Below are 24887 nucleotides of genomic sequence, written 5' to 3' on the forward strand. Positions count from 1 at the left end.
CAGAGGGACTACATGGGTTTGTTAAATAAGAAATGGTCATTTGTTTTCTGTTGCAAAATGTTTTGAAACACTTTCCGTTGTGTGCCCTAATGAACATGGCCCAGGCTTCTCTGTGTTACTATAAGCTACTGGTGATCGTTCAGTAACTGAAATAAAGATACTTTTTGACAGCTGTTTTACTACCACCTGATGTGCTATTCTTCTATGCGAGTGTGTGTATGAGCTGTAGCCTAATGATATTAAATACCCATAAAGAAACACATGCTCTCTCTCTCCCATAAAGCACCATTCTAATCCCACCACTTTTTGAAGGTCTTCTCTATAATTGATATGTAACATATTCCCTTTCCCAACCTTACTAATGCTGAGGGTTCTGTTCCACACTGCCATCAGGTGGTCTTGGGTGGTAATACATGGTATACTGGCAGTACATTAAGGCCCCGTCAATGTACTGTATATTCGAGGGCAAGTGCACATCACTAAAGCGACGAGACCAGGTCGTTTGCTTTCGAATAAAAGTAAATAAACAATGTGCAGATAAAGCATCATCCTCATTTAATTATTAATTTAACATGGCAAGCCAGTTAAGAATTTGTTCTAATTTACAATGACGGCCACGGGCCAAACCGGACGACGCTGGGCCAATTGTGTGCTGCATTATGTGACTCCCAATCACGGCCGGATATAATGCAGCCTGAATTCGAACCAGGGACTGTAGTGACGCCTCTTGCACTGAGATGCATCGGGAGCCTGCATCATCATCACCATTAACCCTCGATGTGAAGCATGGCTGGTTTTTATTGTAGCAGGTCAAAACAAGTGACGTACACAATCATTCAACTGATGCTCTATAAAACGCGAGGACTAGACCCACATTCATGATCTTAAGTGACCCTCACCCAATCAGTAATATTGGCCCTGTTCAGGAAAAACGCTAAACATAGACAATGCATTATAAATGACTTGCGCATTACCCTTACAGCTAATATACTAGTGAAAATGTAATAAAAGAGATTCTAAAACGTTTTTGACCCACAACATATGAAAAATAGTGGATATCGTCTTATCACAATTATCATTTAAAAATGACAGTTCAAAATGTTTGAAGGTTGTAGGTGTCTGTTATGACACAATAACGTGGCAAGGCATTACCCATTCTCTCCCCTCTGACCACTCTTAGCATGACCACGTACACAGTAGGGCCACCAAACACCGCGCTGGCACATTCCACAAACATCTCAAATACCAGTGACCCATCAACCCCTGGAAAAATAAAGTAACGAAGATTCAGACTTCCAACACCTAAACCATGGCGGGGAGGAACTCCTAAAACTAAGGGTCCTGTTCTGTTATTAATGCCGTCCAAAAGTCAGACTGGAATGTTATGACAAATCCAAATCAACCATTAGACTCAAATTAGGGGCAGGCTGCTTTGTTAATGGGAATGTCCCACATTCCTCCAGGCAGCCATTCAAGTTTACCACATAAAAGTGATGCAGGAGTGCAGAGTATTGACTCTGAAGTTCCAGAACAGAACTCCCAGTAATCAAGTTGTCTCTAGAAGGTTATAGAATCCCAAGCAGGCTCCGTAAACCCCAGACAAAGAGAGTGAAGCTCCAACATGAAAAACAAAAGCTGCTCCAAAGAATGTCACTATAGAAATGATTAGTGTAACCACAAAAAGCTTCAAGTACTTGACTATATCATCTGTAACCACTGAACTATACCGGCAGGTGACACGCTGCTCTAGACATGTTACTCCTCGTTACAATAAGCAGATTTACATGTCTACATACAATACAAAAAAAGTATATTTCTAAATGTACCAAGGGGATATCTACTATTTATATATCTACGTAGCTATTGGCACACCTGTCCACCTCCTGCCCTGCATAACAGTGACATTACTATTTTTCTTACCTCTGCCTCTTACAGTGTGATACCAGAGTGGATATAAGGAACCCCCATGATGCTTTGGTACAGACAAATGTCATAAATGGATGGAAAATGTATTCTCTTCTCATGCCTCTTAAAATGTTGAAAACATAAAAATACATTTATTTGAAAGGTTGTGAGGAATGCTAAAGGAGACAAGACAGGGCACTGTTCAAGTGCATTCTTGTTAAATAACCCAGTTTGACTGTTTTTTTTAGAGATACGGCAGCATTCCAATTACAAACCAGACCAGTGCCAGGGTGGCTGTTGAAGGACTACTCTCTGGCAGTTTACCAGAAGACTTTTGATCACAGAGTTCCTGACAAACTATTTCTGCCCACAATGAAGAGGCGGGAGACCCTCTTTCTGTGAAATAGGTCCTGACTAAACAGAAAAGTCAACAGCCTAGTCCTTTAGCATTCGGGCTAAATAGGGGCAAAGGGTCTACAGTAACTTCTCTCTGGAAGACATTTTATTAGCCATAATGTCTTCTTAATGGTGGAACCAGGACTTTTCTTAAAGAACTTTATTTCCGCAATGAATCCATTCCATGATATGGCCAGTCGTCTTCCAGTAGGGGAGGACTTGCATTAGGCATTTAAACAAAATATTCACTAGTGTCCTAAAATGTACGTACAGCGCCCATAGAAGGTCTACACTCCCCATGAAATGTTTTTCCTACAGATCTACACAACCTACTCCACATTTAACGTGAAAAAGTCATTTGACCAAAAAATATTACAAGTAACAGATATAATAATTGCATAAGTCTCTCTATCCTGAGTTAATACTTGGTGGATGCATCTTTGGCAGCAATTACATCTGTGACTCATTTCCATTAAAGTTCTACCAAGTTTGCACAACTCTTAGGGCAACATTTATCCATCGTTTTTGTCAACATTGCCCAGGCTCAGTCAATTTGGTTGGGGATCACTGGTGGACAGCGATATTTAAACCTTGACTCTGTTTTTTTGAAGCAGATTTCATTCTGGACAGACTAGACCACTCAGGAACACTTAACCTCTTAGAAAGACTTCTGTTGAAAAACGTTCAAGGATGTGTAGACTTTCTATGGGCACTGTATGTATCATCCTAGTGTGGTCAAGAGTAAACATTTAACAGGATCCCGCATCGCAACCTTTTATACCTCAAGATGAGAAAAACATTCCCTCAGAAAGTCAACTGTAAAACATGGATGACCATCCCACATACACTGTAGAGAAATTAAAATACCAACACGGGAGGACATCTAGTTATTAGTCTAGGTCGAGAACAGTAGATTTCCAATTTAAGGAAAATTGCACATCTTTATGAAAAGGTAAACAATGAAAATCACTTTGAAACAAAAACACCTACCATTCATATATCATTCAACAGTAGAGAAGTACACAGCATCCAGTGACTATCCTGCTGTGTTTCAGCATACCAAGCAGAGAGAAGTACACAGCATCCAGTGACTATCCTGCTGTGTTTCAGCATACCAAGCAGAGAGAAGTACACAGCATCCAGTGACTATCCTGCTGTGTTTCAGCATACTAAGCAGAGAGAAGTACACAGCATCCAGTGACTATCCTGCTGTGTTTCAGCATACCAAGCAGAGAGAAGCCAGTGAGACAAGTGCCCTAATACGGACTTTGGCCCACCATGCTGTGAGGCTTTGAGTGATGTAAATTGCACTGACCTGAGGGTCAAGGCCAGCTGACACCATTATAACCAATCATGCATCTGCGACTATCATTACACACTGATCTGGATGCATTGGCCCACCTTCTCTGATATCAGAGTTAAGCACTATGAACTGCTCAGAGGTCAGATTTAGACCACCCCCATATGGTTAAGCTGTGAGAGGAGTGTGTGAGCTACACAGATCTGGTATTAACTCTACTCAGCTGTGCTCTACACCACATTACTGGTGCTATTGGTGATAGTAATACATGACAGAGAAAGACTCTGCAGTGTTGGAATAGAAATGACATCCTAGTGATTACAGTGGTTGGAGTACATCAAAAGAAAAGAAAAAGAAAATGCCTGTTAGTCCTCAAAGTTACAGAAAGATATGGGCCTGTGTGAACCAATTAGTTTTGCCGTCACAACTTCACTTGCTGTGACATACAGTTTCTCATTAAGTGTAATGTATATTCTTCTACTTGTGCAGGTTCCTCAACCATGGGCATTAAAATAGAAACATACAGTCCTACAAACCTACAAGTGTTACGGTGTCACAACAATATTTTCATAATTACTTCTTTTTTTTTTTTAAGTTCCTGGGGAAACTTATTTTTCTTTTTTGGTTGTTGGTTCTGTTGTTTTGTGCTATAGGGTTGTAGAGGGAGCTGAAGAAGGGAGGAGGTGAGAGAACAGAAAGAGGGGAGACAGAAGGGGAAAGAGGGTATGGTTCTAGTGAATGTCAGCCTGGCTAGGGGTCAGGGGTGAAAGGTCAGGCTGGTCTCAGTGGGGCTGTTCTTCCTGGGTGGCGATGGGTGTGGCCTCTGGCCGTTTCTCTACGGGAACAGAAGGGTCAGAGGTCGCTGTAGAGGTCAACACATCGCCAAAGTCACCCTGAGATGCTGTCGGGCTCATCTTGACCTGCAGGGTGGAGGAAGAGATAAAGATGTTGAATGAATAAATGAAGACAAACAAATTCATTCATTTTTATAATCTGTTGTGTTTTGATGAATTTCTCCCCAAATATTCAAAGATAAATATTTTAGGGCTCCTCCAAATGTACTGAGAAGTGATTAAGTTCTTACTCACTCCTCTTCTCATCTTTTACCTTTAAAGTCTCAACTTTCTCCTCAAACGACTTAAAGGTGGTTGTGTTCCTGTGAAGAGGGACACGGGATGTGAGTAGAGCGGGACGAAGAGGAGTGATATTGCAGACTAGTGTGTTCCCTATTTAGTGCACTACTTTTGACCAGGGCCCATAGTTGTACCCTATATAGGGAATAGGGTGCCATTTTGTACACAGCCTAACAGACACCCGACTTCCATATCCAGAGGACTGTGGAAAAGCAGAGGTGGGAGGTCAGGGAAGAAAGCAGAGGTGGGAGGTTGGGATACATAAAAGGAGACACATTTATCGTCATTGTTTTCATAAGGAACGTTAACTGAACCCTGTCTGGATGGTCGTCAGATAACTATAGATGATCCCAGAGTGGCCACATTCCAGTCTCTTCTATTCACAGATCATAGAGACTATTTACTGTCCAGAGGGTAAAACACTAAGAATACAAGAACAGGGATCAGGAAATAATGTTTGTGTCAGAAATGCACCTCAGTCCCTATAAACTAGAGGGGTGTTGGCAGTCGTATCTCATCCAAAAGATGTAGGCTCTTCATTTGATCACTCGTTGCTGGGAATTTTCCTGCACAGCGGAGAATGCAAACTTATAGTGTCTTTGAGGTTTAAAATAGCTTCTAATGTTTGTGATTTCCATTTTAAAATGTCGGAACTCAAGCCAGTTTTTCCTCAAGTCCACAAAGCTGCGAGACGTTATTGTAGAAGGTGCTACAGAGGAGGGTTCCAGCAAGCCGCGGGTTGGTTGTTAATGTGCGTGTTCCCTTACCTCATCACGGGCATACTAGCAGAATGCTGTAGGGAGCGTATGCTATCCGACAGCATTAAAAAAGAGAGATAGGGGGTTAGCAAAGAAAGAGAGTGCCCCAGTGTGGAGAGGTAGAGACACACATTCCTTCATTCATCCTTTATTTCCTACATTCAATCCATGCATCATTCAATCCAAGTTAAATTGACAAGTGACTAAGGCTATGTTGAGGTGAAAACAGGCCTCAGTTACCATAGTCATGTATGGCAATGTAGACCTACTGTACACAGACAGTCATGCAATCACACTAAGCATTGGAATGAATCCTCGCAGATCTCACACAGAACCAAATCCCCCGTTGCACAGAAGACCCCATGCAGTACAGTGTCAGATATGAACTCTACTAGCAGCCAGGGGTTAACACTCCAAGACGACCTACAGAGTAATGATCTAAGCAGCATCTAAAATGACTTAGTACGGATGAACTAACTAACGGCACCGGCAGGGACAGTCTTACCCAAAGGAATTGGAAATAGATTGCAATCTGTAAAGGCCAAGTATTGTGTTAAAGACATGTACAGACAAACAAAACCTTTCCCATGATAAGACGAGCATGTGTATTCTCCCTGCCACGTCAGTCCCCACTCTACCTGATAGAATACACTACAAAACTTCAGGTCTAAGCTTAGGGCCTCTCTGTGGTAAAAAAAGAGCCTGTCTTTGTATGCTTCCAAAATGGCGCCCTATTCACTACACGGTGCAGTACTTTTGACCAAAGCTCATTGGGACCTGGTCAAAAGTACTGCACTATATAGGGAATAGGGTGTCATTTCAGACGCAGCCTTCAGTGTGCCTCACCTGACGTCCTCAAACTTCCTGCTGATGGCCGAGCCCATGCTGGTGAAGGCTGCCGTGGCCTTCTGACCAGCTACGGACAGGCCCTCTGACGTCTTCTTGTAGCTGTTAGGAGAGAGAGAGGGAGAGCAAGACGGAATAAGAAGAAATATGAGAGAAAATAAAGAGACCGAGAATGTACACATTCCCCCTCTGACTAGTCAGCATGTGAGAGCTGACTCTGCAGAATAGTGTGCGTGCTCACACCTGCATGTGTGTGTATGCCTGTGTTTTTATGTTACCTTTATTTAACCAGGCAAGTCAGTTAAGAACAAATTCTTATTTTCAATGATGGCCTAGGAACAGTGGGTTAACTGCCTGTTCAGGGGCAGAACGACAGACCTTGTCAGCTCGGGGATTTGAACTTGCAACCTTTCGGGTACTAGTCCAACACTCTGACCACTAGGCTACGTGGTTATGTATGTGCGCGTCCATGTGTGTGTACAGCCACGTACGCAGTAGAGGTGGTGACCTCCTGCCAGCTCTTGCTGATGTTCTGTTTGAGCTCGTTGAGAGGAGTGATGCCCAGCTTCCTCTTGATGTCTGCCACCTGCTTCTCCTTAGCTGCCAGCACCTGAGACAGAGTCACGACCTCATCCTCCACCTGAGAGAGACAGACATGACAGAGAGAGAACGCAACAGACAGTGAGAGAGAGACAGACATGACAGAGAGAGACAGACATGACAGAGAGAGAACGCAACAGACAGTGAGAGAGAGAGACAGACATGACAGAGAGAGAACGCAACAGACAGTGAGAGAGAGACAGACATGACAGAGAGAGACAGACATGACAGAGAGAGAACGCAACAGACAGTGAGAGAGAGACAGACATGACAGAGAGAGAACGCAACAGACAGTGAGAGAGAGACAGACATGACAGAGAGAGAACGCAACAGACAGTGAGAGAGAGAGACAGACATGACAGAGAGAGAACGCAACAGACAGTGAGAGAGAGACAGACATGACAGAGAGAGAACGCAACAGACAGAGAGAGACAGACAGACATGACAGAGAGAGACAGACATGACAGAGAGAGACAGACATGACAGAGAGAGAACGCAACAGACAGTGAGAGAGAGACATGGAGACAGACATGACAGAGAGAGAACGCAACAGACAGTGAGAGAGAGACATGGAGAGAGATAGATATGACAGAGAGAGAACGCAACAGACAGTGAGAGAGAGACATGGAGAGAGACAGACATGACAGAGAGAGAACGCAACAGACAGTGAGAGAGAGACATGGAGAGAGACAGACATGACAGAGAGAGAACGCAACAGACAGTGAGAGAGAGACATGGAGAGAGACAGACATGACAGAGAGAGAACGCAACAGACAGTGAGAGAGAGACATGGAGAGAGACAGACATGACAGAGAGAGAACGCAACAGACAGTGAGAGAGAGACAGACATGACAGAGAGAGAACGCAACAGACAGTGAGAGAGAGACAGACATGACAGAGAGAGACAGACATGACAGAGAGAGACAGACATGACAGAGAGAGACAGACATGACAGAGAGAGAACGCAACAGACAGTGAGAGAGAGACATGGAGAGAGACAGACATGACAGAGAGAGAACGCAACAGACAGTGAGAGAGAGACAGAGACGGTGTGAGACACACGGGGTGCAGGGAGGGGTGAGACACACGGGGTGCAGGGAGGGGTGAGACACACGGGGTGCAGGGAAGGGTGAGACACACGGGGTGCAGGGAAGGGTGAGACACACGGGGTGCAGGGAGGGGTGAGACACACGGGGTGCAGGGGTGAGAAAACACAGGGTGCGGGGGTGAGAAAACACACGGGGGTGAGAAAACACAGGGTGCGGGGGTGAGAAAACACAGGGTGCGGGGGTGGAAAACACAGGGGTGAGAAAACACAGGGTGCGGGGGTGAGAAAACACAGGGTGCGGGGTGAGAAAACACAGGGTGAAAACACGGGGGTGAGAAAACACAGGGTGCGGGGGTGAGAAAACACAGGGTGCGGGGGTGAGAAAACACAGGGTGCAGGGGTGAGAAAACACAGGGTGCAGGGGTGAGAAAACACAGGGTGCAGGGGTGAGAAAACACAGGGTGCAGGGGTGAGAAAACACAGGGTGCAGGGGGTGAGAAAACACAGGGTGCAGGGGTGAGAAAACACAGGGGCAGGGGTGAGAAAACACAGGGTGCGGGGTGAAAACACAGGGTGGGGTGAGAAAACACAGGGTGCGGGGGTGAGAAAACACAGGGTGCGGGGGTGAGAAAACACAGGGTGCGGGGGTGAGAAAACACAGGGTGCGGGGGTGAGAAAACACAGGGGTGAGAAAACACAGGGTGCGGGGGGGTGAGGGGTGAGAAAACACAGGGTGCAGGGGTGAGAAAACACAGGGTGCAGGGGTGAGAAAACACAGGGTGCAGGGGTGAGAAAACACAGGGTGCAGGGGTGAGAAAACACAGGGTGCGGGGGTGAGAAAACACAGGGTGCGGGGGTGAGAAAACACAGGGTGAAAACACAGGGTGCAGGTGAGAAAACACAGGGGCAGGGGTGAGAAAACACAGGGTGCAGGGGTGAGAAAACACAGGGTGCAGGGGTGAGAAAACACAGGGTGCAGGGGTGAGAAAACACAGGGTGCAGGGGTGAGAAAACACAGGGTGCAGGGGTGAGAAAACACAGGGTGCAGGGGTGAGAAAACACAGGGTGCAGGGGTGAGAAAACACAGGGTGCAGGGGTGAGAAAACACAGGGTGCAGGGGTGGGGTGCAGGGGTGAGAAAACACAGGGTGCAGGGGTGAGAAAACACAGGGTGCAGGGGTGAGAAAACACAGGGTGCAGGGGTGAGAAAACACAGGGTGCAGGGGTGAGAAAACACAGGGTGCAGGGGTGAGAAAACACAGGGTGCAGGGGTGAAAACACAGGGTGCAGGGGGTGAGAAAACACAGGGTGCAGGGGTGAGAAAACACAGGGTGCAGGGGTAAGAAAACACAGGGTGCAGGGGTGAGAAAACACAGGGTGCAGGGGTGAGAAAACACAGGGTGTAGGGGTGAGAAAACACAGGGTGCAGGGTTGGGTAATATTGACTGAAACAAATGTAATTTAACGTTTTTTTCACCCCCAGAACCAAAATTCTGGCATTCGTACAACAGAGTTTTTGTTATACATTATAACACTGGAAGTATGTACATTATTATAATACCCAGACCTCTGACTTGAGCCAGGGTTCCTGACTTACCCTGAGCAGTTCATCTCGCAGCTCCTCCTGTTCCTCCTCTGTCAGGGTGGGGACGGAAGGGGACACGGCCACCGACATCACTGCATCCTCCCCTACCTCTGTGATAGAGTCTGGTCTCACAGCACCTGGAGAGATGTAGTGGGAGGGGAGGAAAGAGGGAGGGAGGGGGAGGAGATGGAGAGAGACAGGGAGAGTAAAAGAGAGAGTTAAGAGAGACATCCTCAGAGTTTCTGATCCTCAAAGGCTTGAGGATACAGCAGGTGTTCAATGATAGCTGTCAACTTAGTAGTGTTTCTCCTTCTGGAGTGGAGGAAGAAGACAGTCCAGTGTCCAGGGGCGGTGGAGGGGGGGACCAGCTAGATTAAGAGAGCCTTTGAAGGGCAGGTGTGAAACACACACACACACCCACAATATTGTGGTCTCACTTCTTTGATGTTGGACTCTCAGCCTTGAGCAGGCCAGTCAGCCACAGCTCTCCCCTGTAGGAATTGAAGAGTTCATTTCCAAAACACTATATCCACCGATCACAGTTGTGTTTATTCGTAGGATTTGTTGTTTTGTTTAACGCTATATATCCATTGTTAAGCTGGAATGGAAAATGTTCGTATCCTGTATATTCGACTGTCATATGCGGTTGTCTGTGGATAAGAGAATCTGCTAAACATAGATGTTTTACATACAGATCATGTTACTGTATTCAATCAAATAAAAACAAAATAAATAAACATATATATATTGTCACAAATGTATCATTTGTACAGTTCTTTATTAAACATTTAGTTATATTTGAATGTAAAACCTAGCAGTACTACTTATTTCTCTGAGTGTGAGGCGGATATACAGCATTTTGCAAATACAATGGATTGTCTCTCAGAAATGAAACCAAGTGATAGACATGTATTTGTGAAAAATCTGTCATTGAACAAACGCCATGATTAGATAGATTGGGGTGGTTTTTCACTCAGAATTTATTTAAAACAATAAAAGCAAACGTACCAATATTTCTGAAAATGTATATATAGTGTTTTGTAATGAAACTCTTCAATTGTAACATGATTAAAGCTGAACCTTCTGGATGGAGACGTTGAGAGAGAAACAGCCATGCAAGAGAAAGTGGGGTAGTTCAGAACAGAGTTGTCAATCAAAAAGACACTGAGGAAAAGGCCGTCAGTGGAATAAAAACTCCAATAACTGATCCCTAGCAGCAACAAAGAACCAGGTTATGAAAAATGTGGATATTTTCAAATCTCTCTTTTTGGGGGGAATGTTCATACCACATCTAGAGTTACTGTCTTTCAATTATACTTCCTACTTTATAATGATTCATCAATCTATTAAAAACAATCAAAACTCACATGGTTCTTGCTCTGTAGGATTCACTATGTAATTACTAGTTAACTAGTATTAGTGCACATATTAGTTAACAAATCAATTTCCCATGCTGCTGATGCAGCCCTAACTTTCTCTGATTGGTTTTGGCCGGCGCAGCACGAATCATGGGTGTTCCTTGTGATCTGGTTTTGACCCTGGGAACGGATGGTCCTGTATTTGATTAGTATTAGAGAGAACTGTTGTGGTAACAGAAGGTCAGACACAGAACGGCAGCTGACATGGATCTATGGACGTTACCTGTATGGATGATTGCATCAGTAGCCTGTTTTAGATACCCACTTTTCTTCATGCTTTACATGAATGGATAAAAAAGTGACTTGATACTAAACCAGTAATGTATCGGACTTAAGAGATTGAGTGACTTTCTGGTCCTTAGTGCTTGTTGGCCACATTAAGACTTCGGGATGAGGAAGACCATGATGACTTGAACAATTAGCTCCTGTGTAAGGGACAGTGTGTTGGAAATAAGAAACAACCGAGTGGGTTTGCTCAGCGAACAGGCATCACACCAAGAGAATACAGAGAAGACTGGCTTGGCCTCATGAGTAATTATGAACCAGTAGAAGCATGCTCTTCAATGTTGCTCAAATTACCAGCAATCTAACAGAAATGTACCCAACTCTATCAAATCATATTTCTATCAGATAAATTGTGTAGAAATGCTCAACACATTCACTCAACTCTTCTTGACCTTTCCGATTGTTTCCCTCCCTCCCCTTGACGACGAGGGAGTGCCACTCAGGTGTCTGCGGTCCAGGTAGCCATACTGCTGACAGTGACAGGTCTGTGTAATCTATACCACCATCCCAGACCGCGAGGGCTTCTACCTTATATGGGTTCGAACAGGGGTGTCAAACTACTCCTGCCCACGATGTGGTAGCAACTATAAAGATTAGCCTACATCACACAAAAACGCTGATTGTTTTTGCTCCAACGTAATGTATAGGTACTCTGTATTCACAGCCAAAAAATAAAGGCCACTACTTTAAAATGAGGCACGTCTGTTGAGAACTGAGGCTAATCCCATCAGAATGGCAGCGTATAATTAGCCTGTTAGTATAACAAGCCAAAAGGGTTTTTTAAATTGTTAAATGAAGTCATTGAACCTTTCTATATATTTTTTGACAGTGGCCTGTGTAAGCTAATTATATTACTCTAGGTTATCTGTAACTAGTAATGATGGGATTCCAGCAGAGTCATGTAACTGTTCTATTTTTTGACCAATATTTGTTTAAAAGGGCTTTGGCACCAGCTTTGTTCGGTCTCATCATAGCTTGACCAAGCTTCTCTGATGCCAGCCCAACAATCCACTCTAGGTTTCTTCCTAGGAGTGTTTTCAGTGTGGTCAGAGTTCAACCCCCAGCAACCACCCACCCGTTTGACATCTGCCCCAGACAAACCCTTTTATAAAGCAGGTCAGAATGTGACAGCAACAGAACGCAGTTAAACGCACACACATCAAGAAAAGCAAAGGAGATCTCCTTTTGTTCACATGTACCCCCCATCTCATTCTCTTTGCAAACACCCTATCCACACCCCAGTACAAATACAAACGTCTTCACTCTCTCACACACTGCTCTGGTTACCTCTGGCTGTGACAGTCACATGCGGTGAGCCTGGTGGTGTTACAATGACGCTGGGGGACAAAAAGAGGTAGCTGCTATTCACCCCCTGCTCAAAGTCAAACGGCGACTTGTATTCCTGCTCCAGAGCGTCCATGGCTGTTGCCTGGCTGGGTTAGGTGTCTCCGGGCTGGGTTAGGTGTCTCCGGGCTGGGTTAGGTGTCTCCAGGCTGGGTTAGGTGTCTCCAGGCTGGGTTAGGTGTCTCCAGGCTGGGTTAGGTGTCTCCAGGCTGGGTTAGGTGTCTCCAGGCTGGGTTAGGTGCCTCCAGGCTGGGTTAGGTGCCTCCAGGCTGGGTTAGGTGCCTCCAGGCTGGGTTAGGTGCCTCCAGGCTGGGTTAGGTGCCTCCAGGCTGGGTTAGGTGGCTGGGTCCCACCACAATGACTCAGGTCACTGCAGCAGCTGAGATTGCCTGCATGTGCTCGGACACATGCAGCTGGGGCACAGTTCAGTCAGTGCTCCGATTGTCTTCTCCTGGTCTGGTAGATGCACGGTACTCCTGTGTCGCGTGTGTACGTGACAGTGTATTACGTGACAGTGTGTCGTGTATATGACAGTGCGTGTGTGTGTGTGTCAGTATGTGACACTGTGTTGCGGTCGGACACACACAGCTCCAGCCGGGCTAGCCTCCTAGCCTGTCTGTCTCGGGGTCTGTCTTTCTGCTGCAGGCTCACAAGACATGCAGTCATCCAGGCAGGCAGAGGTGGCGTCACGACAGTTGCTCTGTGGTGTTAATGAGTTACCTTCCCTTTAGCCGTCACCCTCTGCCGACACTGCAATCACCAACCACCACAGTCATTAGTCAGGCACTCCCAGTCCCCTGGTAGCTAGGCTTCTCTGTTGGAAATAATCCCAAAGGTCACTGGTGGATTGCTGCAATCATCCACACATCCAGTTTCTGAATCTGCACACCCAGGAGGTTTTTAAAGGAAAATACCATAAAGATGCTAGGCTATGCTAGCATTTGTGGAATGCAGGAGCTCTTCTGTGACGAGTTTCCAGCTCTAGTATACAGCCCTGGTCGCTCTCTCCCTCCCCCCATCCATCTTGGAAAAAACTAGGTTCCAATTGTTGGTTGGTCACATGACACGTTCAGGCCCGGGACTGGGCAGGCCCGTGAGATGGAAGCAGCCGTAATCTGCAGTGTCCCAGATTACAGCGAGCTGCTAATCCAGTTCAGACTGTCCAGCTGGGAGCTCCACTGTACTGTTACTGTACAGAAAGATACACTATGTATCAGAGAGCAGGTAGCTGCAGCTGTATGTACCAACACAGAGCTGTGCTGTAGCGTGTGGAGAGAGCCTTGCTGTACTGTATTTAGTAGTCTACCAATGCCGAACTGTGCCGTTTAGTGTCTACTGCAGACAGAATAGATTAACTTTTTGAGAGAGTAGGCATTTTAAAATATGGCCATGATAATGGTAGCCTATATGACACCTACACTGGTGTACAGTTCAGGCCAATGCTCACTAACACAGGTCTGTTTCAGAGCATAGCCTTAGCGTGCGTCCTTTTCCCATGGTGCTTGGCAGTAGCGGGGTCAGTGTTTGTATTGTGTCACACTAAAGTTCTGTATGTAGCCACTTCTGTACGGGTCTACATTTTATTTAATGAGACAAGGCAGTTAAGAACAAATTCTTATATACAATGACGGCCACCCCGGCCAAACCCTCCCCTATCCTGGAAAACACTGGGCTAATTGTGCGCCGCCCTATGGGACTCCCGATCACAGCCGGTTGTGATACAGCCCGGGGTCAAACCAGGGTCTGTAGTGACGACTTAAACCACTGCGCCACTCGGGGGAGTGGTAAGGAAGGAAGGACCTTGGATTGAACGGAGCAAAGTTCTGCCATTGTTATAGGAATCTTGGATTTGTCCGTTTTTGTCTTTGTAAGAGCCATGTGTTTCCTAGCAACCATCTGTGTAGGATTGCGAACTATAGAAATGATTCTACCAGTGAAATATATGGAGAGCATTACAGTATGACAAGGCTGTGATACAAAGATTCAGGTCACAATGAGGCCTTACAGTGAGTACTTCCATTCACCAAGTTCCTTACAAGCAAGCAAGCAAGCAGGTGCGCACACACACACAAACCTCGGCACCTCCTCATTCTCTCCAAAGTTGGTGTGAAGAGTTTATAGGTCCCGGATGTTTGCCTTTCTGGCTGGTCCTTGTTGGCCGGTTACCAAAGCATGCGTCACAGAGTACACACACACATAAAAATACCAAGTAAAAGTCAGCCATTCATCATCTTAAAGGGAAAGTGTGATATTATTAATGCACATTTCATTTTAACAGCTAAATTTGTACCAGCAAGTAATATGCTATTCATGTATCTGAATGTTGATAATACAATCTGTGCTCTAGTGATGTCTGATTGGAGTTTGATTGGTTATACCTTAGAATTCCTATATGGGAGCACAAAGCAGGCTCCGTCACTCATTACAAATGACTTGAAGCTCAAGCTAGCTACAGCTGTGTGATTTATTTTTGTATTTCCTTCTTCCAGGGATATAAGAAAAGCAACCTGTAGGTCGAGTAGTCACACTTCCTTGCCAACAAGTAGAACTTTACAATTTGTTTTAATATTAGAAGAATTATAGCAATAACTTATTGAATCCATGCAACTTCTCCACAGTGGCGTGTATACAGGAATGCCAGTCTCTTGACAAGGTAGACAAAATTCGAGCAAAGGTTGCCTTCCAGAGAGACATCAGAGATTGTAACATTCTCGGGTTTCACGGAAACATGGCTCACTGGGGATATGTTATCAGAGTCGGTACAGCCACCCGGTTTCTTCACGCATCGCTCCGACAGAAACAAACATCTCTGGTAAGAAGAAGGGCGGGGCTGTATGCCTTATGATTAACGAGTTGTGGTGTGATCATAACAACATACAGGAACTCAATTATCTACCAAAAGAATTCTCTTCGATTATAATCACAGCCGTGTATATCCCCCCCAAGCAGACACATTGACTGCCCTGAAAGAACTTCATTTGACTCTATGTAAACTGGAAACCACATATCCTGAGGCAGCATTTATTGTAGCTGGGGATTTTAACAAAGTTACTCTGAAAACAAGGCTCCCTAAATGTTATCAGCATATCGACTGCGTGACCCGGGCTGGCAGCATTCTGGATCATTGCTAATCTAACTTCCACGACGCATACAAAACCCTCCTTTCAGCAAATCTGACCACGACTCCATTTTGTTTCCCCCAGCCTATAGAGAGAAACTAAAACAGGAAACACCCGTGCTCAGGTCTGTTCAATGCTGGTCCGACCAATCTGATTCCAAGCATCAAGATTGCTTCGATCACGTGGACTGGAATATGTTCTGGATAGCCTCACATCAATTTTGTTGTCTATATGCTGAGTCGGTGAGCGAGAATATTAGCAAGTGCATCGGTGATGTTGTACCCACGGTGACTATTAAAACCTTCCCCAACCACAAACAGTGGATTGATGGCAGTCAAAACTGAAAGCGCGAACCACTGCTTTTAATCATGGCAAGGCGACCGGAAACATGACCGAATACAAACAGTGTAGCTATTCCCTCCGCAAGGCAATCAAACAAGCTAAGCGTCAGTATAGAGACAAAGTAGAGTTGCAATTCAACGGCTCAGACACAAGAGGTATGTGGCAGGATCTACAGTCAATCACAGACTACAAAAAGAAAACCAGCCCCGTCGCAGACACTGACATCTTGCTCCCAGACAAACTAAACAAATTCTTTGCTCGCATTGAGGACAATACAGTGCCACTGACACGGCCCGCTAGCAAAACCTGCGGGCTCTCCTTCACCGCAGCCAACGTGAGTAAAACATTTCAAAGTGTTAACCCTCGCAGGGCTTCTTGCACAGACAGCATCCCTAGCCGTGTCCTCAGAGCAAGCGCAGACCAGCTGGCTGGTGTGTTTACGGACATATTCAATCAATCCTTATCCCAGTCTGCTGTTCCCACAAGCTTCAAGAGGGCCACCATTGTTCCTGTTCCCAAGAAAGCTCAGGTAACTGAGCTAAATGACTACCGCCCCGTAGCACTCACTTTAGTCATCATGAAGTGCTTTGAGAGACTAGTCAAGGATCATATCACCTCCACCCTACCTCACACCCTAGATCCACTCCAATTTGCTTACCTCCTCAATAGGTCCACAGGGGACACAATCGCAATCACACCGCACACTGCCCTAACCCATCTGGACAAGAAGAATACCTATGTAATAATGCTGTTCATCGATAACAGCTCAGCATTTAACACCATAGTACACTCCAAACTCGTCATTAAACTCGAGACCCTGGGTCTCGACCCCGCCCTGTGCAACTGGGTCCTGGACTTTGACCGGCCGTCCCCAGGTGGTTGTGGGTAGGAAACAGCTCAACCCAGCTGATCATCAACAATGGGGCCCCACAAGGGGGTGTTCTCAGTCCTCTCCTGTAGTCCCTGTTCACCCATGACTGCATGGCCAAGGACGCCTACAACTCAATCTTCAAGTTTGCAGACGACACCACAGTGGTAGGCTTGATTACCAACAATGACGAGATGGCCTACAGAGAGGAGGTGAGGGCCCTCGGAGTGTGGTCAGGAAAATAACCTCACACTCAACAACCAAACAAAGAAGATGATCGTGGACTTCAGGAAACAGCAGAGGGAGCACCCCCCTATCCACATTGATGGGACAGTAGTGGAGAAGGTGTAAAGTTTTTAGTTCCTCTGCGTACACATCATGGACAAACTGAAATGGTCCACCCACACAGACAGCGTGGTGATGAAGGTGCAACAGTGCCTCTTCAACCTCAGGAGGCAGAGGAAATTTGGCTTGTCACCAAAAACCCTCAAACTTTTACCACCTGGTACGGCAACTGCTGCGCCCACAACCGGAAGGCTCTCCAGAGGGTAGTTAGGTCTGCACAACGCATCACCGGGGGCAAACTACCTGCCCTCCAGGACATCTACACCACCCGATGTCACATGAAGGCCAAAAAGATCATCAAGGACAACAACCACCCAAGACACTGCCTGTTCACCCCACTATCATCCAGAAGTGGAGGTCAGTACAGGTGCATCAAAGCTGGGACCGAGATTGAAAAATGGCTTCCATCTCAGGCCATCAGACTGTTAAACAGCCATCACTAAAATTGAGTGGCTGCTGCCAACATACTGACTCAAATCTCTAGCCACTTTAATAATTAAAAATTGGATGTAATAAATGTATCACTAGGCACTTTAAACAATGCCACTTTATATAATGTTTACATGCCCTACATTACTCATCTCATATGTATATAGTGTACTCTATACCATCTACTGCATCTTGCCTATGCTGCACGGCCATCGCTCATCCATATATTTATATTAATTCCTTTACACTTGTGTGCATAAGGTAGTTGTTGTGAAATTGTTAGATTACTTGTTAGAGATTACTGCACGGTCAGAACTAGAAGCACAAGCATTTTGCTACACTCGCATTAACATCAGCTAGCCATCTGTATGTGACCAATAAAATTTGATTTGAAGCCAGAATCCTCCTCCCCCCCCCCCCAAAATACATTTTTTATTTTTTATAATTTATATTTTATCCTTTCTGCTTTCATAATTTTCCTTCAATTCAAAGGAGGCTGAATGTATCTCACCAGAGAAAGCATCAGAGAGAGTGAATCTGCGCACCTCTGTCTCCGCTATGTGTAGCCTTATCTGATGCTGTCTGGTCAAAAAGAGTATGATAGTGTTGCCACCTGTAGCAATGAACGGAAAAGGAAGCCAGCGAGCATTTGGCCTCCCTTGATTAAAAAAAATTAATATAGCCATTCAGCGTTGAGCTAAACTGTGAATGGTCCGGGGTTAAAAAAATTTTTAAAAGAGGGTGTCAAGGGAAGCCAGTTTGGATTTGGCTTCACATCAAACATCATTGACAGAAAAAAAAATGAATTGTTGCATCTCATTGTGTTGTTGTCCTCCGGTGGCTAGCTAGCTAGCTAGCTAGCTAAAATTGTCCCTTTCCTAAATTAGCCATCGATAGAGATAGGGATTTGGACTTTTTATTCAATTACCGTACTGGCCAATGATTATTACAGTGATTGTGATCCAACCATAAATTCATACACCGTGTCTCTAGCCTGAGAGGATGGAAGTTCAATATGTAGCTAGATGTAGAAGGTTAATGTTAATTAGCTGGCGCATCGTTGCCCATGAAAGGAAGTTAGCCTAGCCTAGCAAGCAAGCAAGCATTTTAGCCAGGTATCCTAGGACAACAAAAGAGAGTACTGTATGCCATAGACCAGATCGGCAACATGAAACAAAGGATGGCATTGGCGTTTCTCTACAAGTAGGATGAGTCTCACACACGCACACAAATCAGTACCATGGACAGGCACATATTTAGCTTACATTGATTGGACTAAATTGTCTTTGGAATCTTTTATTTGTCCCTGTATTAGACTAAGCAGAGGTGATTTGAGGATGTTGAAATGGTGCTGGAATAGTGGAACAAGCTCCTATATTCTTTGCGGCAACTCTCTGGTGTTCTAAAATCAATAGTTGTTTAGTAGTCAGAAAAGATCAGAACCATGAACTTGCTTGACCATGCTGTAGGTCATGTAACTGTTTGTTACATGCAACATGCTTTGTGAACTCCACCAGACAGTTGTTGCTCCCCGGTTCTGTGTGGTTGAATTTATTCTGCCACAGTCTTCTTATTTTCTCGGCCTTAACCCTATATATCACGGGGTCAAAGCATATGAACTAGCAGGTTATAGAGCAAACACAATTATGAGAACACATTGGCTGTAATATGGCTGTAATATGCACTGCCTCTCCATTTAGGTGTAGGTTTACAAGTTAGGTATTTGTTTTCAGTGGGGATAATGATTCAAAACAGCAGATAGCCATCTCTTTGGCTGAAATGTTGCAACTTTAACCTTACCAGTTACACATAGAACTCCAGAAACCAAATAGGCTACTGATGAAACAGAGGGTTTAAACTGGCAAAGGAAGGAGTGCCACTGTTCTTACTTTAGCTTCCTGTTTTTCTTATTCCCTCAAAACCGGGACCAGTGTCAGACATCCATTTTACCACTGCCCAGCAGAGTTTGAACACAAACAATGGCCACCGTGGTCAGACAGAAATACGCTCTTTTAAGTTGTTAATACTCCACAGTGACTTGTCAGTAGATTATTCCCTGCGCACCGTGTCACATGGTGGAGGGTCCCAAACAGGAATCATGAGACACTGGCTGGATGGATGATGACTTTCCAGCCCAGACCCAGCCCAACCGTGGCTGGCCAGTCAGTCAGTTAGGGGCAGGATAGAAGCCAGACAGTGTGGAGATGAAGAGGCCTAGGATTTCTCCACACCTAAAAAGGGGACACTGGGGGATGACTCAAGTCTCCTTTCCAGGCCTGGACACAGCCAGGGGTGCCATGTGAGAGGGGAGGCTTGCGATATCCACAGTGTTATGATAGGAAGCCCGTGACGATCTACTAGAGAGGGAGTTCTACTGAGGCACTTCATGGATATGAGGGGAGCTTTCCTTGGGCGTAAATAATAAAAGAGAGCAAATCTATATTTTGGTGGTGTAATCTGAGCTAGAAGACAGCTTATCTTTCAGGCTCTCACAACAATAATGTCATTCAGAGATGGCAATCATGTCCTTCTCCCGTGGAGATGTTCCTTGCTCTACATTTGTCTCGATTTCCTCAAGATCTTATGAGCAGGAATCCCACATTTTTCTCCACTTGAACCCAAAAACCAGCCGGGTTATTCAGTTTGACTTTTACAGCCAGGCCCAGGTTTCTCCCCCTCAGTGTAATGTTAGTGCTCCCCCAGGCTCACCTACAGCCCAGCCAAATCACAGTCGGATGAAAAACTCACATAAAGAAATAGACCCTGTAATGAATTCACAAAGTAATAGACGTGGTAATTCATTTACATAAAGTAGACATTGTAATTCATTCACAAAGTAATAGACCCCATAAATGAATTCACATAAAGAAATAGAAGCTGTAATGAATTGTGAGTCACACTGCACCCCGAACGTTTCCGATGCCAAGGGTTTATAGCACTGTGCTGTTGCAGGGGTTGCAAAGGGGAGAACATTAGCGGCATAACAAGAATAGCAACAACGTTAACAGCAGCATACGAGCAAAGATGGGAGACTGCAGGGTTTCCTTCTGTGATCCTCCTCATATACAGGCCTTTGTCTTGCATCACGGGACTTGGAGGAAGTTGGGTGAAAATAAAGCAACAGACGCAAACCCTTCTGGGATAGAAGTATGGAGTGGACATCCCATTACAGCTGACATGACATGGAATCATCATTTAGCAGACGCTCTTATCCAGTGCAACTTACAGGAGCAATTAGGGTTAAGAGCTTTGTTCAAGGGCACGTCGGTAGATTTTTCACCTAGGGTCGGGATTCGAACCAGACCTTTCGGTTACTGGCCCAACTCTCTTAACCGCTAGGCTACCTGCGATCTGGTCAGGCGTATCGCCATCTTCTGCTTGGTAGTAGGGCTGAGCAATATGGCCCAAATACCATTTCACTGTAATTTTCAGATTTTTGACAGTATGATGGTATTTTATGTTTTTGAATAATACAAGTAAACATTTACTTAATGAGTAGTGCGTGACCCTAGGCTGGCAACACATTCATTTTAAGTGATTTCAATGGGTTTCCATTCTGATTTTTTTATTCTGTTCAATTAAACGTCAACCCCCAAAAATGTCTGCATTTTTATACATTTCTGCATTTCCTGCACTCATTTGAGATCATTTCCACACAGCCACATAGGGCTGCAGGATATAGGCAAAAAAATCTAGGCCTTATTTTTAACCAAACGTTGCAAATTTGACTTGCGATTTTGATCTAAACACTTGGATGAACTGTTGCAATCATGGAAATACAAGATAATAGTGTGGGGCCTCCCGAGAGGCGCAGTGGTCTAAGGCACTGCATCACAATGCAAGTTGTGCCACTAGAGATCCTGTTTCGAGTCCAGGCTTTGTCTCAGCATGGATCTGTGACCAGGAGACCCATGGGACGGCACACAATTGGCCCAGCGTCATCCAGGTTAGGGGAGGGTTTGGCCGGGATGTACTTGTACCATCGCGGTCTAGCAACTGCTGCGGCGGGCCGGGCGCAGTGCATGCTGACACGGTCCCCAAGTGTACAGTGTTTCCTCTGACACATTGGTGCGGCTGGCTTCCGGGTTAAGCGGGCATTGTGTCAAGCAGTGCGGCTTGGCTGAGTTGTGTTTCTGAGGACGCACAGCTCTCGACCTTCGCCTCTCCCGAGTCTGTACGGGAGTTGCAGCGATGGGACAAGACTAACTACCAATTGGATATCACGAAAAGGGGGAGAAGAATAAAAGTGTGCACTTTGAGAACAGTGTTGTTTGAAATGACAATGAATGAAATGCCAGGGGGGAGTTATTGTGACTGGGTAGTATCCAAAGTGTTGACAAGTGTTTCCTAGGGGACCCTATAGTCTTTGGCTACATTAAAATGTTCTCTCTTAGCTACTTCATGTAGCTAACATATTCATGCTTTGCGTATTCCTCTTTGCTTTAGAAGATACTGTTGCAAACTGATTTAAGTCTACACCATCACTGGTTTTATTAGGCTGTATAGATAATTACTTTGACTCAGTACATTTATTAGCTAGCTAGCCAGCCAGCTAACAAGACTTAGGACCAACTTGCTAAGAAAAGACAAACTAGCTGTTTGCAGATGTACGAAACATAACCAAAGTGTAATTATAGAACGCTAGTGGATTTATATTAAAAAGCAAAGTGAAAACATGCATGAGCTGCATTGACAATGTAGACTGAACGCATCTCGTGGTCGAGGAACAACAAATGTGCTCCTTCAGTGACGGGACGGGGCTCGGTCTTTGTGGAAAGTGGCATGGAAAGAGAGAGAGATGACTCAAGTATTGAGGTAAACTATTTTTTTTTTAAATTGACATTACATTTAAGAAACTAAAAACATTCAAACAACATTATAGAATGTTAAGTAAAAACCCAAACCTGTCCGTGCATCAATACCGGTATATCGTAAAATAAGGTACCGCTCAGCCCTAATCTACAGGTAGATTAACTGCCTAAATAAAGGAAAAATACTTGAGTAAATAAGTGATACAAAGTAGGTGCTTCCACACAGGTGTCCATCATGCTTAGCGTCACGTATAAAAATGCCCAGTTGCCCATTATTTTGGCTACCATGGCTAGAAGAAATCTCAGGGACTTTGAAAGAGGGGTCTCAAAGGAGCGTAGGGGGTTTAAGGAGTCTGTGCGTGTCTCATATACCCACCCAATTGAACACTTATGGGAAATTCTGGAGCGGCGCCTGAGAAAGAGTTTTTCCCACCACCATCAACAAAACATCAAATGATGGAATTTCTAGTGGAAGAATGGTGTCACATCCCTCCAATAGAGTTACAGATACTTGCAGATTCTATGCCAAGGCACATTGAAGCTGTTCTGGCGGCCTAACGCCCTATTAAGACACTATTTTGGAGTTTCCTTTATTTTGGCAGTTACCTCTATATGACAACTGTCTGCTCCTTGATGTTTTAACCAGGTCTTACAGGAAGAGATGTCAGTGTCAGTCAGTGGCGTCTCAGTCTTGGCTGGTGGATGTTGCTGCCTCAGATTCTGAAAGACGTCCTACAATAGCCAGACCTCTGAATGGAGCCAGTTGTGTCTTATTGAAATCTAATTAGAGTAACTTCGCCATGACCTTGGTCTTACAGTAATTACTATCATTAGGTTAGGCCGCATGTCAGAGAAAAACATGTTTTGAAGCATACAGGAAGGAGAAAAGTTTAGTTTTTCCTCAGTTCACAGCATTCCAATATAGAGCTAGCTTGTGGTTAATGCTACATTATGAAAGGAGATCAATAGGAAATATTTTGTTTGCCAACAAAAGTTTAGAAAAAGTTTGGATTTAAATATCTGGGATGCGTTACCAAAGGCAAGCAACACCGAAGCATGCATGAGAGCATCAGCTGTTCCGGACGACTGTGTGATCACGCTCTCCGTAGCCAATGTGAGTAAGACCTTTAAACAGGTCAACATACACAAGGCTGCGGAGCCAGACGGATTACCAGGAAGTGTGTTCGGGCATGTGCTGACCAACTGGCAGGTGTCTTCACCGACATTTTCAACACCTGATTGAGTATGTAATACCAACATGCTTCAAGCAGACCACCATAGTCCCTGTGCCCAAGAACATAAATGCAACCTGCCTAAATGACTACAGACCCGTTGCACTCACGTCCGTAACCATGAAGTGCTTTTAAAGGCTGGTAATGGCTCACATCAACACCATTATCCCAGAAACCCTAGACCCACTCCAATTTGCATACCGCCCAAACAGATCCACAGATGATGCCATCTATGTTGCACTCCACACTGCCCTTTCCCAACGGGACAAAAGGAATACCTATGTGAGAATGCTGTTCATTGACTACAGCTCAGCGTTCAACACCATAGTACCCTCAAAGCTCATCACCAAGCTAAGGATCCTGGGACTAAACACCTCCCTCTGCAACTGGATCCTGGACTTCCTGACAGGCCGCCCCCAGGTGGTCAGGGTAGGTAGCAACACATCTGCCAAGCTGATCCTCACCACTGGAGCTCCCCAGGGGTGCGTGCTCAGCCCCTTCCTGTCCTCCCTGTTCACCCACGACTGCATGGCCAGGCATGACTCCAACACCATCATTAAGTTTGCTGATGACACAACAGTGGTAGGCCTGATCACCGACAACGACGAGACAGCTTATAGGGAGGTGGTCCCAGACCTGGCCGGGTGGTGCCAGAATAACAACCTATCCCTCAACGTAACCAAGACTAAGGAGATTATTGTGGACTACAGGAAAAGGAGCACCGAGCATGTCCCCATTCTCATCGACGGGGCTCTAGTGGAGCAGGTTGAGAGCTTCAAATTCCTTGGTGTCCACATCAACAACAAACTAGAATGGTCCAAACACACCAAGACAGTCTTGAAGAGGGCACGACAAAGCATATTCCCCCTCAGGAAACTAAAAAGGTTTGGCATGGGTCCTGAGATCCTCAAAAGGTTCTACAGCTGCAACATCGAGAGCATCCTGACCGGTTGCATCACTGCCTGGTACGGCAATGGCTCGGCCTCCAACCGCAAGGCACTTCAAAAGGTAGTGCGTACGGCACAGTACATCACTGGGGCAAAGCTGCCTGCCATCCAGGACCTCTACACCAGGCGGTGTCAGAGGAAGGCCCAACATTTTTTTTGTCAAAGATCCCAGCCACC

General features: G+C 45.3%; 1 protein-coding gene across 6 annotated transcripts in view; it reads right to left on the bottom strand.

Moving 5' to 3' along the window:
- Nucleotides 1-2029: 2029 nt before the first annotated feature.
- The window catches only part of LOC115128645 (tumor protein D52-like), a 28467-nt gene continuing 5609 nt past the window's right edge, over nucleotides 2030-24887 (bottom strand). Inside the window, exons 1-7 of one of the 6 annotated variants that reach the window (XM_029658694.2) lie at nucleotides 12561-13571; nucleotides 9583-9707; nucleotides 6830-6978; nucleotides 6339-6440; nucleotides 5998-6024; nucleotides 4709-4757; nucleotides 2030-4521 (exon numbers count right to left, since the gene is read on the bottom strand). In XM_029658694.2, coding sequence (XP_029514554.1) covers nucleotides 4384-4521; nucleotides 4709-4757; nucleotides 5998-6024; nucleotides 6339-6440; nucleotides 6830-6978; nucleotides 9583-9707; nucleotides 12561-12693 — 723 coding nt within the window. In that variant the 5' untranslated portion in view covers nucleotides 12694-13571 and the 3' untranslated portion in view covers nucleotides 2030-4383. The other 5 variants (XM_029658698.2, XM_065017910.1, XM_029658695.2 and 2 more) reach the window with 5 other exon arrangements.

This window comes from Oncorhynchus nerka, linkage group LG4 (assembly GCF_034236695.1).
Source record: "Oncorhynchus nerka isolate Pitt River linkage group LG4, Oner_Uvic_2.0, whole genome shotgun sequence".
Classification (NCBI taxonomy): Eukaryota; Metazoa; Chordata; class Actinopteri; order Salmoniformes; family Salmonidae; genus Oncorhynchus; species Oncorhynchus nerka.